Genomic DNA, 19611 nt, shown 5'->3' on the forward strand with positions numbered 1-19611 from the left:
GCTCCCTGCATGCCATCCTCCTCTATTTCAGGAACTCCCTCCAACCCCACCCCAGGGGCTCTGCACCCCATCACTCCACGGTGCCCCAGGCCTTAGGCCCCTATTCTCCTCCACCCCTCAAATTCTTATCCTACTTTCTCTTTCAAAGAGGATAGACAGTGATGTGATGGGGATATTAGTATGATGGAATGTGTTGAAATGCTCTTAGTATGTGTAGACAACTAGACACCTGGATGAAGCTAAATGGCCCTACTAGTCAGATGCCAGGAGCTCCATGCATCTCCCCTGTCCCTTTTTGCCCCTTCCACTTTACTGATTCTCACCAAAATCAGCAGAGGTCTGCAGATGGATAGCTAAAATAGTCCCTGACATTTTGGAAGCAATCAAATACAGCATCCAAAAAAGTTACCATATTACATCCAAACATAGAAATACACTCAACTCAACACTAAGACCTCACAAGCTCAGTCAATGCCCCTTCCCCCAACCAAAAGCTACAATAAAATACATTTAAGGTTGAGCACAGATCAGTAATTTACCCTAAACTACATTAGAGGAATATTATAATCTTCCCAACCCAAAGAATTATAAACTCAGGAAATTAATGTAGTGGTTAAACTTAAAACCTAACTCTGATGTTCCAGGGTTTAACACACTTGGTTTTGAGATAATTACACCATCCCTTTAATGTAGTTTATTCTAAGATATTGTTCTAAACTCTCAATCTTAGCTCCACCTAAGCTCAGTTTCTCCAGGAATCCCAAACAGCAGGGCATCACTTTCCCCAGCTGGTGGCTTGATGTTTACTTGCAGTTTACTCAGAGCCTGAGCCAGGTCCAGCTGTCACTTACACCAGTGTGTAACACATAGGGGCGGGGCTGGCCTGGCCTGGCCCAGCCAGGCCCTACACCAAACAAGCCAGCTTCAGCTCCAAAGCAAGGGTGGAAGGTTGCTAGTAAGTGGATTGCTCTACCCACCACCCACTTCTCCACTCACTGCTGCTGCCTCATTCCAGTAAGCTGCATAGCCCAGCAGGAAAGAATCAGATGAGTTAGTGATCTGAGAACCCAAATCAGAACACAGCCCTGGCCCAGTACAGAGCATCCCTCATATAGCCCATGTTACAGAAGGGGGAGCTGCCCACATGTGCTCAAGCCTGCACTCTCACACCTCCCTGCACAAACCTGCCCAGCACCCCAGGCCCTTTCTAGAAAGAGATGAGCCAGAGAACATACAGATGTTGGATTTTATTTAGTTGAGGGAAAGTGTTCCACTTCACTCCCCCTCATATGGCTGAGCCCTGAGCCCAGCCATAAACAGCTCATTAATACCATTATCTCCTAAATAATACGAACAGTCCAGAGAAGAGAAATCCCTTTCCATCTCGGAGCAGAAGGAGCACCAGGCCATAGCACCAGCCTTTGCCATCCTCTCCCTCAGACAGGGAGTAGCTGGAGAGGCTGCCACTGCTTTGCTCCAAGACAATTTTAATAGTTAAAATCTAAGCATCAGTGCATATTTCAGAGCCCAGTGAGCAGGATCTGGAGGAGGTGCACAGGAGATAGGAGAGAACTGCAGGAAGGCAAGGCAGGCAGATGCTCAGATCCTGCAGCTGTACAAGTTAAATTCAGGTGTCTGCACTGTACAATGAACCACAGAAAGGAGGGTGGGTAAGACCTGCTGGGCCTTTTAAGTCAGATGGCTAGAGCTTTCCCCACTTCAGTGAATCTCCCCATCACTGTAGGACCTAGGCACCAAACACACATTAGAATGTGAGAGGGAAACAGTCACTGCCCCGACTAGGGAATTAGGTCCAACCTGCAACCACTGTCCTGCTACACCTTGCAGATTGACAGACTCACAGGGGAGTCTGCACAGGTGGGGACCATCCATAGCTATTCCTCTGCCAACAAGTACTCGGGGAGGGGAGGGGAACCAAACAACTGCATTGAACCATAATTTAATTCTCATGTTAAAATTAGGGGAGAATTCAGCAAAATGAAGAGATCCTGCCTTTCAGTAGTACAGCGTGAAGGAACTCAACCTGGGGAAGCTCCAGGTAGGTTCAGCATACTCTACACTATGCTCCTGGTTGGTGCCACACCCCTGCTACTTGGGCATCAAAGCAGCACTGTTGGGAGGGAAAGGAGAGGGGAATGCCCTTTGCCTCTTCTACCCACAGACAGAGTTACTCCGCTAAAGTGACTTCAAAAAGGAAAAGGCCCAGAACCACTGTGCTGGGAGGAACAGGGTCCAGCTTGTGCTGTTCCGTCTGTGTGCACAGAACAAGTGGAACCAGAGAGGGGGCTGGGGCATGAAATTCAAGCATAAGTCAGTGCAAACCAGTCTAGGAGGCCCAGCACACCTGGGGGACTTGGCCTTGGGTAGAGCTATGCTGGCTGAATTACTCTGAGTGGAAGTTGGGCCAGTAGAACAAATGGCTACTGCCTCCATTTCCAAACGGAATTTTAGTTTTCATTTGTAAGAGCGTTGAGCCCATTTTTCATTGCAAAGTGCCTTCAGCCCAGCCCTCAAGGACCCCCTCTAGGGGAGACCTGTGGGTATTAACATTGTTGACAATTCCTGGTGGGGAGCAGAGAGTCATCAAAAGGCAAGGTGCTTTGACACTAGACATTATACAATTCCTCTCTGTGCCCCAGGCCACCTCACCCCCACAAGAGGCTCTGATCTGTTCCTCCAGTAAAGCAAGCACAGCCTAGGTTGCCAACCCTCCAATATTGTCCTGGAGTCTCCAGAAATTAAAGATTAGTCTTTTTAATTAAAGATATGTCATGTGATGAAAACTCCAGGAACATGTCCAACCAAAACTGGCATCCCTATCGCAACCTCAGCTTAGCTGGAAGAAGCTGAACAAGAGGTGTGCCTGGGAAACAAGACATCCTGGATTTTTACACCTAGCCTGCAGATACCTCTGCAATGCTCAGCTCCCTGTGGAGTCCAGGCCTAAGCCTGGCCTCCTGATGTAAGAAGATTAAGTTCTTGTTTTGCTGGGGTTATTCTGTCTATGCTGATTTACAGAAACATCGTAAGTGTGACTTAATTTACACAAGGGAGATGGCTCCCACTTACTAGGCTACCAAAACAGATTCTTGCAGGTCCTAGGAAAACTCAATGTTATTTTCACAACAACATTTACTGCTATTTCCCACTGCTCCTGCCATGTGGTGACTGAATAGAGCTTCCCTCCCCAGCCATACTAGCCTGTGTATGGAGAAGGGGTGACAGCACTGAGCAACACATATGGGGGTCATTTCCTTGTGGACCTGATGATAGGGGGCAAGTGGGAACTCTCTAAACAGAGTCACTTGCTGATACAACAAGCTATGGGCCAGTGCGGGCTGGAGCTACCTGCACCTCCTGTTTCACAGTTCAGAGCAATGTGGGGTTTCTGAGACAAGGCCTCCCACCCCAGCGGCAGAAGGTTTGGTTTGAGGGCATATTAGTTTCTAACACAGATGAGACTTCAGAGCTATTTGGAAAGGATGCTGGGCATGGGCATCTCATCCTCTTCTGTTGACCTCACCCACCCCGCCCCAGACAAACTGAAACAGAATCCTGCAGCATAACTCCAAGCAACTCAAGGTGAGACTGGTGCCTCTCGCTGGCATTTGTCTGAGCTGCAGTCCCTGGGTCATCAATATGAGCCATAGCGATCCTGAGGAAGGAAATACACCGAGTCACTGTCCCAACCACTCACATTATGAGGAGACAGAGGGAAATAGGGGCACCCTGAGATGTTTAACATTCCTAGGGACTTGAGAGACAGACCAGCACGGAGCTAATCACAAACATTTGGGATGCCAGCCCAAAGGAAGGTCAGAGGAAAGCAGCCCCACCCTGGAGGATTCTGCCCAGGGATGCACGATGTGGGACGGAGACCTTAGGGGTATAAAGGGTCGTCTTTACCAGCACAAGAAGGTGCTCTGAAATCAGCCCCAAAACAGATTACTATAGTGGCATGGAACGGTCTCAGCTACTGGAGGGCAGCTGTCATTAACTGTAGCATGAAAATGCCTGCACAGGAACTGATCCCTGCAAACCCACTGCGCATATGCATAGCCCAAGCAGGGGACAAGGGAAGGCAGCTCCCTACAGATGAGGCAAGACCTAGGAGGCTGAAATCCACAGGGTGCAAATTCAACTAGTTTACCCTGCTGTTCATTTGAACATGCCCAGTAGGTAGGACACTCAGACCCCAACCCCTGGCCACAGTGAGGAACCCCCTGCCTCACCTGGAGAGAGTTCATCACACCGTTGGCTAGAACGGCCATCTTGCCAGCAACAGATTTTACTCCTTGCTTGAACTGGGTGATGTCAGCCGCAGGCAGCACGTTCCCAATTGACACACCACCTGCCAAGAGCCAGCAAAAGGGGTGGGTTGGGGCCTGAGGGCAAGAATAGCCCCCTCCCAGCAGGCCCTGCTTATTCAGCTCCATAGCAGCCCCTCAACCATGACCCTTCTAGGCTTAGATCCAGGAGTCTGCCATTGTCTGCCCGCTCCCCTCCCTTCGCTAGGTACTAACAAACCTGCCGAGTGCGTGTCCTCAGCCTCTCCAAAGAGGTCTGCGGAGCCGATGGCACTACTGCCAGAGAGCTGCTGCAATCGAGACCTGGCTTCATACTGCATCAAGGAGAAAGCAGAAGACTCAGACTCAGCTACAACAAAAAGGGATAAAACCAGGGCTTGAGACAAGATGGGAGAGGGTCAGGCCAGGGGACACGTACCAGCCCAAGTACCGCAGGAAAGGCAGGTGCAGATGTAAGTGTGGCACTTACCTCAGCATCTGCTTCCCGCCCAAAGAACATATCTGAGGAGATGGCTTTGGCTCCGGCGAACTTCTGCCGAGCTTCATTTGATTCCACTGCAGATGTCCTGCTCTCTCTCTCCCTCCTATTGGTGGGTCTGAGGGAGACGAGACAGGAGAGACCTCACTAAACCTTTGTGCTCACAGCAAGGAAGGCAGCTTATCAGCTCCACTCTGCTGACACCCACATTGCTCAAAGCAAACCTACAAAGCCACAGGCCAAGAGCCACTGCTGATCCCCCTGCATCTGGAAGGCAGTTTAGCAAAGCTGAGTTTGACTGGCAGTCATCAGGTTCTGTTGTGATTAGTAGCCCTAAACATTTACCTCAATTGTAGCTCAAATATAAAAAGTATGGGTACATTCATAAATAAATGCCAAAATAACCCATAACTTTCTGCCTGTTTGAAAATAAATCATGGAAAATAGGTTATGTTTTCAATAATGAATGTTATTAAACAAGTGCAAGAGAACCATACAGAGAAACTGGATTAGTGCAAATGAAAAAGGGCCTGCTGATATGGTTCAAGGACTGTTGAAACCATGGTTGGTAAAAACAGAAGATGTGGATCCCGAAGTTAATGAACTAAAATTGGCATGATGGACACTAGGCCTGATTGGTGGACAAAATAATGAGAGTGAGGGGAAAAAGAACTATGCCATCAAGTTTTCCCCCTTTTTTGGGGTTCTTGAAAAGAGACACTGAAAATAAACAAATCGTTCTCCTGTCCCACCTTACATCCCCAGTTTGTCTCGTCTTATCTTCCCTGACCCCCAGACAGAAGGAGCAGACCAAACTGAAAGCCTTTCTTCATAAGAGGAAGGTCATTAGGCTTTGCTCTTGTTCATGGAACTTTGTGAGTCCTGAAAATCATACCATCATGACATCCAGTCCTCAGCCCATCAGTGGGAATTCCAGCCTATGCAGTGCTGGCGATTAGGTAAGATTGCGTGCTGCCTCCTTTCCTGGCATGTTATTTTCTGCCCCCTCTTCCTTCCTCCTATGTGTTCGTTCTCTCTCTCTCTCTCTCTCTCTCTCAGCTTTTCATCAAATCCTGAAATCAACTGCACTGCATCAGCACAGCAAGATGAGATGACCATAATCCTGTCCAGTCTAAGGAAACAAGACCCAACCAGGAGACATCCCCGACCAGAACAAACTGGGGTCCAAGCAACAGGTACTGTGGTCAGCCGAACAGCCAAAGCAATATTCATAATTGACCAGCCATCCAAGTATTCCAAAAAACATCAACAGCAGCTGTATTTCTCCTACTTTTTCTATTCCCGCTTTCCTCCACCTTGTGTCTGTTATAAAGGCTGTTTGCTTCTCTTTTTTTCTACCACAGGACAGAGTACAACTAACCCTTTCTTTTTCATCAAAAAAGGTTGTTTTGAAAATAAGAGGCTCTGAGATTTTGCCTTCAAAAAAATATTTTAATAGATTTAATTAAGTTTGTTTTGCAATTCCAGTTTCACTGTAAATGTTTCTGTTATAATTCCTTGGATTTGATCCCTGAACTTTCAACGCCGGAATGAATGATTTGGGGTGTTTGCCAAGGAACCAAGCCCACTGTAGAAAGAACCCCCAAACTTAAGCATCACTGTTCTAATGATAGACAGTGGAAGTTTACAAAACACCTTTAAGTCTTTTGGTCCTTGAGATCAGTACAAGTGTTCCCATTGTGTCGCCAGGCCATGGGCTTCCCTGTTAGGAGAGTCAAAGGCCACAGTCCCTTTCACTAAGGAGCCAATGTAGATACTGGGTACTTCCTGTCTCAGTGACCTAGCCCAAGGGACTCCTCTGTGTGATACACCAAGGGCTCTATTTTGTTTCTGGTTGCTGTACCCATGGAGATGAGGTTTCCATAGATCCTGCTCATAGCGCGAGGCATGGGAGAGGCTTGTGGGGCTGGAGTTAAATCATCTGTGTTTGGACACTGACATTGTCACTCCTCTCAGACACCAGCCTAGTTCCACCTCACTGCGAGGCCCGCCCCTTGGATCCAGAGTCTGAGCTCCAGCAGCAGCAAGGTGGTGCCCTTTACCTCTCTCCAATGGGCCGGATGCTGGAGATGGTCACTCCGGCCTCCTCCTCCCCTCTGTCAACACCCCAGGAGGAATCTGTTTCCCATCGCGAGCCGAAGGCATCTCCCAGTGAGAAGGGATTATCCTTGTACCTAGGGACCAAACACATGGGACTCAGCTAGGTCAGCCATAGGAAATCCAGGACTAAGCCAAAGAACACAATGAGGATCAGCCTTACTTGGGGGGTCCAGATGTGAAGCCTCCGGCATCTTCAAACAAGTCCAGCTGGGAGCGAGAAGATTTCGCAGCCACTGGTGTCTCCTGCTCAATCACTTGCATCTCGGACAGCACAGAGTGAGAGACAGAACTAACAACAAGGCAGGGAGTCAAGGCTCAAGCTTCAGGAACCCCCAATCAGGGGGTGACAGCATCCAAGCAACCCTACAGCATCTTGCTTCAACTAGAACTAGCCAACCCTGAGAAGATGAGGGTGCTAAGACTCCCGAGCCAATAGAGCCTGGCTCCAGCACCATCCCATGATGCAACTGGACAAATTCAGCTCCATCTAGAAGTCTGCTGGACTGAGATACCAAGTGTTATTTCACCTCCCCATAACCCAGTGATGATGCAGGATGGCAAATGCTGCCAATGAGGCCCAGGGGTCAGAGACCTATAGGCTTTGAGTTGAGTGCAGGGCCTGCCTCATCCTCTCCAGGGATGGAAGTGATTCCAGACATGGCTCATCACACAGGCATTCTAAATCAAAATTCAAACACTTATCTGTTAAGATGGCAGCAGGCTCCCGCACAAATCTAAGCCAGAGCAAAGCATCCCCAGATAGTCTTTCCTGCAGCAAAGTCCCACCCCAAGCAACCCCAAAATAAATACCTTCTGGACACCAATCCCATGCCCAGTCTCTCAGCTTGTTCGCGTTTCTTCCCTTCCAGGTTCTGAAGTTTCTTTTCCTCCTCCTTCCGATTGATCTGCAACTCCTGATAGGCCAGTCGCATTGAAGTGACTCTAAGGGAAACAACAGTAGTGGATACAAGATCACCTCTCCCCCAAGGTGGATACTGTGGAGCGGTGGCGGGTGTGTGTGTGGGGGGAAAATGGTAGGTTTATGCAACAAAATGATTACATTGTAAAATCCTAGCACAGAAAAGGCATGCTGTAGTTTTTTCAGTGTAGCTTGATCTACACTACAATTTCATATTGTGTTCACTTTCTTATAAGAGACATGTTTTTAATTAGTGTACAAAGTCTATGAGCACAGACGGCAGGTCCTGATCCCAGTCTTTGGATCAGGCCCAAAAATGGCATTAGCGGAACAGAGCCAGAATCAATGGAGCAACGGGGAACTGCCACATCTACCCACCCAAACCCCTTTCAGAGGCACTGAATCAAATACAGTCATAGCAATGCTGCTTCTGCCTTGCTGGAGGGACAACTCCTACTTCAGATGACCTCCTGCTCCTGCCCAGAGAGCTACCTTGCTGCTTGTTCAGCATCTACAGGGTAAGAATTCTCAGGGTAGAGAGCATCAACCTCATGCCAATTTCAAAGCCCTAGCAAGCAAGTATTCAGCCCACAACTGTGGCTTCCCCAGTGCTTGACACTCACATGGACTCCTCAGCTTGTTTCCTCGACTCCACCAACTGCTGCTCCCTCAGCTTCTCAGCCACCTGGGCTTGTCGCTCTATCTCACTGAAGCTCTGGCTGCTCACTTTCTGGGCTCCTAGCCCCTTTTTGGCACCCAGCTGGATAAAACAGACCCAGAGTGAGAATTTCTCCCTAAGACGTCCAGGGCCCTTCAGAAATACCCAGCACATCAGGCCTTCAGCTTTTCTGGTTCAGTGCCCCACACCACATGGCAGCAAGTGACTGATGTTTCAGAGGAGAGATAGAGCACTCATAAAGGGTGAACTGAACTACCTGTGCAGTGCAGTATGGGATTAGCCAGGTGCATTCTGGGCCCAGCCATGGAACTCACAATACAAGGCTTGATAGTTTCACTGCCTTCATCTTAGCAAGGCATTGAGTGTGCGGGGGGAGGAAGAATCAGTAGAGCAGAGACTCATCAATTGGCTAATCACGCAGAATGAAAAGGTTTCATCAGCAGGCATCAGACACCTCAGAAGGAGGGCCAGGTTCAGAGGGAGCCTCAATAACGGTAGCAAAGCAAGGTGCCAGGGAACAAGCCGGGACCAGCAGAAGGAGAGCAGAGATGCATAAGGTGCAAGGGAGAGCCCCCTGTAACAGGGGCTCAGACATACCCCTTTCTTGGCAGTGCCTGACTTCTTCTTTCCGATGAGGGAAGATTTTAGTTCTGGAACAGGAAGGAAGGAGTGAGTGAGCAGAAGTGAAAGCTCTCAACAAGCTAAGGTTAGTACATAACAGCCCGGGCAGCAACCCACACACAAAAATCCACAGCCCAGCGGCAACAAAGTCCAGGACACATCATGCAGTTTCACAGCACAGTCCAGGTGACTCCACCCAGCCAAGAATGAAGCGGTGAGACCACCATGAAGAATGAAGATTCAGGCACACAGGCTGGGCCTGGATGGGAGACATGTCACTCTGAGGCATTCTGGCTGCACCAGTAAGTGACATGTCATGCAGCTGGTGTCCTGTATGTTGGTGGTGAAGGTGGGGTCAATGGATAAAGACGTGATCTGTCTGTTGGGAGAGCTCCAGCAGTGTCTCAGAAAGGAAAGGCAGCACCAGGGAGAGGTGGGGGAAGAGGGGTCAGTGCCCACCATAGATGCCTCTAGGGAGAGTCATCCAGAAAGCCAGAAGAGTCCAGGCAACAGGAAGCATAGCTGTGCCCCTGGCTGCAGGGAGACATCTAGAGGGGGCACTGACCCACTGTGCCCGGGGAAGCTAGTTGGGTCCTAAAGCCCAATGGGACAGAGAGGCAGCCAGCAGCTTCCCTCACACACTTCCTTCCACCTGGAATCTGCCACTTCGGAGGCAGAAATTTGGATGTACTCTGCTGCCCAGGAATCCAACATTAGGTCTGAAGGCAGAATCAAAGAAGAGGGCAGGCAGAGGTGCCACAAGCAGCCAGTGCAGGCTATTTGTTAGCCAGTTACCTCTGGCAGGAGCAGACCCTTGTGCAGACAGAGACATGGACGCATCTGAGAGAGAGAAACAAACATGGGGAATGAAAGGTTTACTCTTGGACTAAGGTTTACATCAGGCCTGGGCACAGTGCGGCCAGGAGCACACACACTTCCTAATAGGGAAATGCAGGCTATGGCCACACACTACAGAACCAGATGGAGGACAGTATCATGAGACCTGCTGCCCGTCAGCCACACCTCCATACTGAAGAGGAGGCTGAAATGAGCTGATTGTATGCCAGTTATATGCTGCCATTGGGTTCCTAGAAAGTTACTAGAGTGTTTCTTGGGCAGTCAAGCTCTAGTCATCTGTGCTAAACTCTACAGTGGGAGCAAACTGTTGGGAATGAGATGCATGTTTAAATTTGGAAGGGGAGGGTGAATGGGGCAGGAAGTCTCCAGTTCATAGAGTGGAATCAATGGCTGCAGAGTCTGGCCCTCTGGGTAGCTTAATGAGAGCCAAGAGCACAATGTGATTGGAAAGCCAACAACAGATCCCTGAGGGCAGACTCCACAGGAGGATAAATTCCTATTATAGAACTAAGAATGGGCTCAAGCCAGTTCCAGCTCTACTCATCTCACTAGAGAAAACCTGCACAGACAGCTACTGTGCCAGGCCCAGAGCCAGCTAGAGCCAAACAAGAATGACTCACTCCCAGGGACAGGGTAACAGGGAGAGGACAAACCAGAAGACTCTCTCACTTACCCAGAGGAGCTTTAGGAGAAGTACTCAACAGGTCAATAGATGGGCCTTGGTTGGACTCTACGGAGACAAGATGAGCAGTCAGACTATAGCGAGGAAAGAAAATTACAGATTTACACCCTCTCCCGCCTGGCAGGGGGCTCACAGTACCCCTATCCTAACAGATGCATCCCAGATGTTTCTCAGAAAGCTGAAACATCTGCAGAGCACAGATGACTCTTCACAGCAGCTGACATAGGGTCTTCATTCAGCAAGTTACTCCTTCTAAAATTTCTTCATTATGTGAGTCAAGAAACCATGGAGCGCCAGCTTACAGGGAAATATATGAAGCTCTTTCAAAGAGCTGCACTTCTTCTACATCCCTTACCTCCCTGCAACATCTACCTGGAAACAGAATCTCTAACTCTGTGTTCACCTGCTCCTGCTCCATGCACCCCATATGCAGACCCCATCTATTGCGAGGGACAGTGAAGAAGGCTGCAGTAGAAATGATTCTGAGATCTGCACATGGGCACCAAGAAAACATGTCAGGCAAATCCAAAGTCATAAAGATCCTGTTTCCATGCAGGTGCTCCAAGGAGAGCAAAGAACTGCACGATCTCTCTGATCTGGGAGCAGAATGGGTTTCCCAGACAGATCCATTTCACCGGAACTCCAAAACGATGTTGCATGGAACCTCCACTCACTGCCCATGCAGGGAGCAAGGGATAATCTAAGCCTTTCCAACCTCAGCCCAGTGAGATTCTTTGCTGGAAGAGAAGCTGTTTAGCAGTGAACTCACGTGACATCTCGCTGGTTTCCAATGGCTTTGCTGCTCTCTCAGACTCCAGTGAGGACAATACTGGATTCTGACCAGCCTCTGCCATATCCCAGGTACTGGAAAGCTTAAAGATTGAAACATGCTACAATGAGTCTCAAAGGGATAAATGACCCAGTATAGTTACCAATCCCACCCCAGGTGAATAGTGACTCCACCCAGTTATAGATCGAAAGAGGATAACATGTACCCATGCACATATCATAGTTTCTCCAGAGACACTGATGATGTTAGGGGCCAGTCAGCATTTCCTCAGGAGTTCCAAAAAATCACCAGTGAGGGAGAATGGAGCTGAGCTGGATGCAGTGGGGTAGGGGAGACAAGAGGTCTCATTCAAGAGATAGATAAACCAGGGATGCCATCACAATTTAGACTGAGATGAAGGACTGCCCATATTTCAGGGGATAACCCCCACCTGGCTCCCTGAGGGAGGGTAGAGGACTCTATGCTGATTATCCTACATTCCTTCAGGTCTGTTCCCATTTTACTCCACCCACTATGAGCAGTGACCCAAATCTAACAGACTTGGGCCTCCAAACAGCAAGGATGATTTGTACACAAGCTCCTGCTGGCTACCTGTCCTTGGCATAACAGTCTAAACAAGAGTCTATGTAGTAAAGGGGTAGCCAAAACAAGGCCTATAGGCCAAAAGGAGCTGATAGAGTTCCTCAGTGGTGCACCTACAATGCAGAGTGGCAGCAGGCAGAGGTTCCAGTCTGCAATACTCCACTCCTGAACCATGCTGTAGGTTGGGAACTGTAGTCTTCACAGGCTGCAGCTCCATATTATTACCAAGGCCAGTTGCAATCAGCCTTTTTCATACGAACTAGGTGTGAAAGCAGGCTCCTGGCAAGCTGACAAAGCAGCTTTCAACAGGGACAACGACATCTAGCTGATCTGTCTCACCTGTGTGTGCTCCATGAAGAAGTCAGCATCGTTCTTCTCAGGTGAATGGCCTGGGGTTCCACTCAGTCCATCCACCAGGAGCTGAAAGGAAGACAACATCACATATGACTCAGCAATCAGCATCATGCTTCTTTCCCACTGTGGTACAAGCTGGTCAGCACTTACACTGGTGCCATACTTGGCCATGGCAGCACTTGCCAGCTGCCGGATCTTCTCCCTGTACATCTGGGCAGCTCTGCTATTATACTTGGCATTGGCATCTGTGGTGGTGCAGCCATGTTGGCGGAAGAAGGCAGTCTGAGGAAAAGGGGATAATCAGTCTACAGACAGCCAAGTCAAACTCCCACAAGCATTAGACATCAGTAACCAACTTGTGAACAGCAGTAACAAGAGCAGGGAACTTCCCAGAGAATGAGGGGTGTAGGGGAGTAATGTGCTTTCCCCCAGAAATATACCAGCTGCTGTTCAACTCCGCCTTCACCTGGATCCTGCTCTTCCAGGATCCAGAGGTTCAAGAACCCACTACCAGCCCTTCCCAGGGAGGAGTGCTTCTGAATCACAGCATGGGGCAGGGCTTCTAGGCTCTTCCTGGGCAGAACTCCCTTATCTTTAAAAAACCCTTCAGATCTCATGTAAGGGAAATCTAGGAAAATGACAGACCTATATATCAGGAGTCTAATCTCCACCAGGGTCACTGTTCTGACCCCTTAAGTGGAGATGGAAAATTAAAGTGCCTCTCTTCTCCTGCAGGTATCCAGAGAGAGTGAGAGGAGAATGGTCCCCAAGCACCAAGAAAGCCATGCCAGGAGGAGCTGGGCACACAGGGAGCAGAGAATGCTCACAACCGAAAGGGAAATCAAACAAAATGCCTATAGAGGTTCCTCACCGCATTGGCATTGCTGCCCACTTGCATGCACCTCAGCTGGAACCAGCTCCAGTTTGAATCCAGCTCTGTAGACCTGTACAAGAACAAAATCAGCTATATCAAGAAGGTGCAGGTCTCCTGGATTCAGAAGCATGTTATCAGCCAGCAGAGCCAGAGCCTGACATCTCACTGCAATTTAGTCACACTATTCTGGAGCATGTGGGATATCTGTAGTCTTTCTATTTCACTTCCCAACCAGTAACTGGAGTTAAGAGGAGTTTGTAATGGTCATTGATCTCACTGGCTTGCTCCCCACACTGGATATATAATGCCCATGTAAAAATGTCTCCCACTGGCATTGCAGTCAGAGGGAGATCCCAGCCAGCATCTCCTGTTCTCCAGGAATTGATCCTACCATACCACGGAAGACGCATATATTCAGCCCACCCTATTATGTTTTAAAGCATAGGGGTGGGCTTACAAGCCATATCAAAGGCACTACTCAAAATAAAAGGGCATTGCATACTTGCAGAAACATTAGTAGTAGAATGAAGAGCGAGATCCACACTCCCATCCTATGCTAGAACAGTATGCAAAGGGACACCAGCTACAGCCCAGGCCCTGATTGGAAGAAAGTCAGATATCATATAGGTGTGGATCTCACAACAGGGCACTTACTCAACCATCATAACAAATGACTGTTAAGTCCTCCTGAAGGCCAGAGCATACACGTTTTGGAGAGTGCAATGATAATGCACTGAGCATCTGGACATTAGCCTGGGACCCAGTGAAACAGGTACAAGTTTAGGACACTTGGGTTGGTAGTTTGTAGGTGCAACAAAAACAGATCTAGGAAGGTTATAAACATGGACAGAAAACAACAAAACAAGACTCTGCTCTGAAAGTGATGCTAATACACATCTGGAGGAGCACATGCTGGAACAGATACTAAATGGAGAGAGAAACCTGGAAAGTAGAAATTCTCAGGGAGACAGTAGATGGCAAGTTTAACAGCAGGGTCACTCACTATAGCAAGCCAAAAAGGTTGCAGAGGTTTCATATCAAGTGAGCAGGGAGAGAACAGCTTTCTTCCATGGCTCTGGTGCATGTGCACCTGTGCCTGAAATATTACCTTCTGTTCTTGCATCCAAGTGCCAAAAAGGTAAACCGGATGCAGATCAGAAAAGAGCAATACAGTGATCCAAGGGCTGAGGGTCTCAGTTATGATAAAGATGAAGAGCTAAATCTGTCTACTTTAGTTAAGAAATTACTTAAGGAGAGACCAGTTTGTAAATATCCAAAGGGTGTAAACAGCAGAGAGAGTACCAGGAAGAAGTGGGAAAACTTGGACTAATAAATAGTAATTTCTATTATAATCATGCCTAGAGACCCCGATTATAGACCAGGACCCCATTGCACTAGGCACTGTACAGACCCAACAAAAAGACGGTCCCTGTCTTAAGGAGCTTAAATACCATGAGAAACACTAAGATAGCATGACCTGTGAGACTGAGGAACAATCTGTGCAATGGAAAGGTTGGGAGTCCTACCATTTGAGACATGGACAAAACACCAGATAATGTTCAGTGATGACCTACCTTGCGGGGGTTGGTCTGGATAGGCCCAATACATCACCACCTCTTACTCTTCTTCTTCCTTGACCTAATGCCATCAAATGGGGTCTGCGCTATGAGCACTCTCCCTCCAAAGTGCCCTGGGAGTTGTGTCCAGTGTCTCAGCCTCTATCACACCACATGCTAATACATCTTCTTCCTTTATGACATCCCTCCACTCTTTGGGCTGGCCTTAATTTGCTGGACTCTTTTATCCACATAGTTGTCAAGACTGGATTTTACAGGAACAAACCATCTGAGCCTGCACTCCCTCATTCTTTTGTTTATGGGTCTCAGTTTGAGTAAGTCTCTCACACACTCCTGACACCACTCATCCATTTCAACATTTGCTTTTCTGTGAAACAGATCATATGCTCATCTTTCTTCTTTGCTGCTCCACAATGACCACTGTACACAAAACTGGACAGCCTCCTTTTTTTTTTTTTTTTTTTAGACTTTCTCTTTTAATCTTACTGGTATCTCCCTGTCACAAACTACACCACTTATGTCTATCCATTTCCAGTCAGGCATTTATCATCTTAGCTCTAATTTCATCCTTCATTTCCCCTCTTACTAATATCGCTGAAAAGGGTGAAGTTCTTTGCTAGTATTCCAGCTCTTACACAGAATACTCCAGATCTCTTCCCTTGAGGGTAATGCACATAACACATTGGTGCTCTAAGGACTATTTCACTGAGTTTCTTCATATGTTAAAAGAGCTAGGAGCCAAATTCAAAGTGTTACACATTCAGCAAACTATACAGAAAATTGTGCACTTTTAAGAATAAAGTGCCTCCTGCTTGACAGAAGTCCTCCTGCTAAACAAACCTCAGCTAATTCCAATAATGACAAGGTAAGCAAATGCTGTGAGTGAATGCATCCTTGATCTGCAGATCAAAACATCTCTCCCTTCCCCACAATGCATCCCCACCTCCTTTCAACTCTTGTGCTAAACATACAAACCTGATAAAGCTTAGGTGTACACCCAGCGACCTGTGGACTCCAGAGCAGTCAATGCACAGAAATACACCATAGGAAATACTGGCCCAGCTTGGATTCTTAGCACCGCAGTCAAAGCAGACCTAAAGGGAAATCAGAGTAAAGAGTAAGGAAGTCACAGAGGGTCTCAGAGGTGGCCCTAGCATCAGGCTGAGGAGCCACAGGGAGGTCTGAGCTAGGTGGGGCTCTATCCCCGTTTCCGCACGAAAACAGCAGCAGCAGAAGAGCCGGCAAATTAAATGCTAAAATAAAAAGCGTCCCCTGCAGCTGGGCAGCCGCCCCCACCCGCTTCCCGCCCCCGCTCACAACGCCCCGGCTGTGAGGTCCCCGGGCCGCTGGGATATTTCCAGCGGATCAGCGCCCCGCCCGCCCCGAGCACCACGGTTCAGCTGCCTGGCCACCGGCCACCCGGGAAGCTACCCCTGCCCTGGCAGCGGGGCGGGGCAGCCCAGGGGAGAACGGGCCTGTCTCGCTGCCAGGCCGCAGACACCCGAGGCCGGGCTGGGGCACAACCCGGGGGCCACCCCCGAAAGCCGGTAGAGGCCGGGCCGGGCCGGGCCCCGCAGCTTCACCGGAAGCAGGAGAGGCAGGAAGCGGCTTCGCGGGCCCAGTCCCGACAGGGAGGACCCAGCCCAGGATGGGGCCCGGCCCCGCTCCGGTACCTTATTGGCCGGCGCCGCCCGCAGCCGCTTGAACAGAGTCTGAATCTCCGCCTTGCTCGGCTCCGCCGCCATGGTCTCTCCTTCCCAGAAAAGACCGGGGCGACGGGTCCCCGCCGGGTCCAATCCGCGCAGGGGCGGAACTGACGACGGGTCCCTACCGGGGCCAACCACAGCCGCCGCCGCCGCCATGACACCCGGGGCAGAGTAGTCAGGGCGGTGTACGCATTTCGAGCCCCCCGGGGTTCTGCCGGACGATGCCCAAGGCCTGTTCCGCCATAAACTGTCCGAACCGGGACACCCGGGAGAACCGCGCCCGGGGACTCTCCTTCCACAGGTGGGAGCGGGGCCTGATGCCGCTGGGAGGGGGCTGGTCTCTCTGGGGGCGGGGCCTCACGGGGCTCGCATCCCTGAGGGCGGGGCTAGTATCGGGGGGCGGGCTCTGGCTTCGGCTCCTGAGGGGAGGGGGAGGGCTAGTTGCCCGCATGGTTCTACCCGTGGTAGCGTTACCGTGTTTGACCACTCAAATACGAGGACGCTCTGTGGGGGAGATATTTGCACCAGTATCTGCTAACTCGTGTTGTATTAATGTGGTGTTGTACTGTACATATGCAGTGCGCTACATGTTGTCTATATTGAGTATATATAAGAACTAGTGATGTGGCCTCAAAAGTGAAGTTTAATTATTTAAAGTTTGCTGTACTTCTTTATATGTAGTGAGTCCTTTCCTTTCACCAGGTCTTCAGTTTTCTTTCTTCTCTTGTGTCCACACACACTTCTCTGTAGCTCGCATTTTTCTCAGCGGTGCTTGATTGCTTTTTAAGAAGGCATGAAAGTGTTTACAAGAAGTTTGTCTGAAGTTGTACTGTACAAATAAAATTCCTTTCAGAGACTCAGCATTCAGGTTGTTCCTTTGTCCACTGGTTTTACATCAGTGAAAAAATTCACTCTACATTTGCATTGTGAGAAGGAATAGTAAAGAACTGTGCAATCTTTAACAGTTCTAAATGACACTCAATGTTTTTGGATTTCTCAAAATATTTGGTCCACTTCTGGTGTGCTAGCAAGTAATTACTGAACTCTTCATCGCTGTTGCAATTTTCTGTAAACTACTTCAGGTTGCTGACCTGATCAAAACACTTCGTCATCAATTTGCACCCCCTTATCTATCAGGTATTTGATACAAGGTTCCACATCACTCCAATTCGGTGTTTCACTCAGGGTAATCCACCTGAAACGAGAAGTCTTCCAGGGGTCTAAGGCACTTCTCCAAATACTCTAAGCATCTGCTGTACATATTATCTACTTCAGTGCAGAATTTGTCACACTCTTCATCAATTCCTTCCATGAGCTTTTGTGCCAGTAGTCCCTTAACTTTCAGGGACATTAAGTTTTGAGTCTTGCATTCAAGAAGGATAGTATGAACCAAGTTCAGACTTTTCATCACTTCCATGACAGAATTACTTTCCCTTTCAATTTCTTGGATTAAGTTTGGAATACACTCATGAGTGAATGCATGTGCCAGCGGTAAATCTCACTTAATTCATACTCAAAAAATGTCTTAAGCACTGTGGGTGGTTTGTCCTGTGACAGAAAGAATGACTTCAAGGCCGGAAACGTCTGTATCAGCCTTGTAATGCCTGGAAATAATGACAGCCATCGTGTCTTGCTATGAGAAAGCAGCTTTCTGTATTCAACATCAACAAACTCACAGTACTTCTTCAGGCACTTAGTTTGGACAGTGTAGAAATGAAAGTACTGGTAAATTTAAAAAATAATGTTCTCAGTGTCAACCTTCTTTCTGCTGCATGGTGAACACAGTTGTTCAAAATGTGTGCTGGGCAACCCACACCAATTAATGTTCTCTTCTGCAACAACTTCAAGATTGCAGACAGATTCTTTCCATCTTCATCACACCGGAGTCCTCCAAACATTGTATTGCAGTTGTCACCTGTAAATGCAATACACTTCTCTAATAAACCATTTTTTTCAAGCATTTCTTTTACGTAATGAGCAATCATGTTGTCAGTCTCATTAGCTGTGTTCTGAACCTCAATCAATTTTGGCTCCAAACCACCATTCTTCCAGTCAAAATACTGAATAATTACTGGAAATATTTTCACTGAATCATGATAGCTTACTGTGGACTTGCTACAGATGGAAGCAATGTCATTTTCTTCAAATGTTTTCAGAACAACATCAACAGAATGCAGTGCAAGCACAGAGATAACAATTGCTTCTGTCTTGGTTCTAGCACTTGAAAATTTCCATGCTACTTCAGAATCAGGGAATATCTTCTTCAGTGAAACAGAAAAGCATCATAATAGCTTTAAGGCAATGGATTGCACAACAGTGTGAAATGCAAAAACACCCTCTGCTGCAGTAACAGCATCCTCTGATTTGCTTCCTGGTTTTACAAAATAATCTGTCAATTTTGTTGATGAGCTCTCTCCTCAAACTGCTTTTTTTGTGCTTGTCTGAGTCCATATGAGTTTGTAAATCATTAGCACCTTTATTTTTCACAGAGATGTAAGTGCCAGGTCTACATACTAAGCACTCAGCTTCCCATTCTTCTCTGCCACTTCGAAAACACGGGAATTTCATCTTTAGTTCTGCGGAGAATTTACACTTTCGTTTTGGCATTGTGTTTGGGGGTAGTAAAATAAAAAATCTAATAAAGAGCTCTTGAGGAAACACTACTGTGCACAGTACAAACTCAGAAAAGGACTGAAATTATCGATTTGTTGCACTATCGCCACTATGGAAAAATGATCATACCAGTCTGGAATGATAGAGCTAGGCACCAACTTTCCCTGGCGCCAGTGGATGCTCGTGGCCCCCCACCCCAACTCCACCCCTTCCCTGCCCCTTCTCTGACCCCATTCCAACCCCTTCCCCAAGTCCGCGCCCCAACTCTGCCCCCTTCCTGCCCCATTGGACCCCTTCCCCAAATCCCAGCCCCGCCTGCTTCCCTGAGCGCACCATGTTCCCCTTCCTCCCCCCTCCCTCCCAGCCACGCGAAACAGCTGTTTCATGGTGCAAGTGCTAAGAGCTAGGGGGGAAAAGCGGTACTCTCTT

General features: G+C 48.4%; 1 protein-coding gene across 2 annotated transcripts; it reads right to left on the reverse strand.

The window, feature by feature from the left end:
* Positions 1-1230: 1230 nt before the first annotated feature.
* On the reverse strand, positions 1231-16725 carry ARFGAP2 (ARF GTPase activating protein 2). 2 transcript variants are annotated; one of them, XM_032782184.2, is made up of 17 exons: positions 16537-16651; positions 15839-15957; positions 13284-13356; positions 12563-12694; positions 12398-12478; positions 11456-11558; positions 10678-10734; positions 9942-9986; positions 9123-9175; positions 8470-8606; positions 7738-7869; positions 7088-7216; positions 6870-7001; positions 4798-4924; positions 4549-4642; positions 4254-4372; positions 1231-3676 (listed from the first exon to the last, which is right to left on the reverse strand). In XM_032782184.2, the coding sequence occupies exons 1-17, from the start codon at positions 16606-16608 to the stop codon at positions 3656-3658; spliced, it is 1626 nt and encodes a 541-aa protein (XP_032638075.1). In that variant the 5' UTR covers positions 16609-16651; the 3' UTR covers positions 1231-3655. The 2 variants fall into 2 exon arrangements, with proteins under 2 accessions (XP_032638075.1, XP_032638076.2); XM_032782185.2 differs by lacking the exon at positions 9942-9986 and having other exon boundaries at positions 16537-16725.
* Between the last annotated feature and the right edge of the window lie 2886 nt (positions 16726-19611).

The sequence above is a fragment of the Chelonoidis abingdonii genome, chromosome 4 (assembly GCF_003597395.2).
Source record: "Chelonoidis abingdonii isolate Lonesome George chromosome 4, CheloAbing_2.0, whole genome shotgun sequence".
In the NCBI taxonomy this organism is placed as follows: domain Eukaryota; kingdom Metazoa; phylum Chordata; order Testudines; family Testudinidae; genus Chelonoidis; species Chelonoidis abingdonii.

Bases quoted from the DNA above. Each gene is read 5' to 3' on its own strand.
- ARFGAP2 (XM_032782185.2), bottom strand. From the start codon at position 16,725: ATGGCGGCGGCGGCGGCTGTGGTTGGCCCCGGTAGGGACCCGTCGTCA. The intron at 12,695-13,283 runs GTGAGGAACCTC...CCTTTTCCTCAG, and splicing joins TGGGCAGCAATGCCAATGCG to ACTGCCTTCTTCCGCCAACA. The intron at 3,677-4,253 runs GTGAGGCAGGGG...TTCCTTCCTCAG, and splicing joins GTGTGATGAACTCTCTCCAG to GATCGCTATGGCTCATATTG.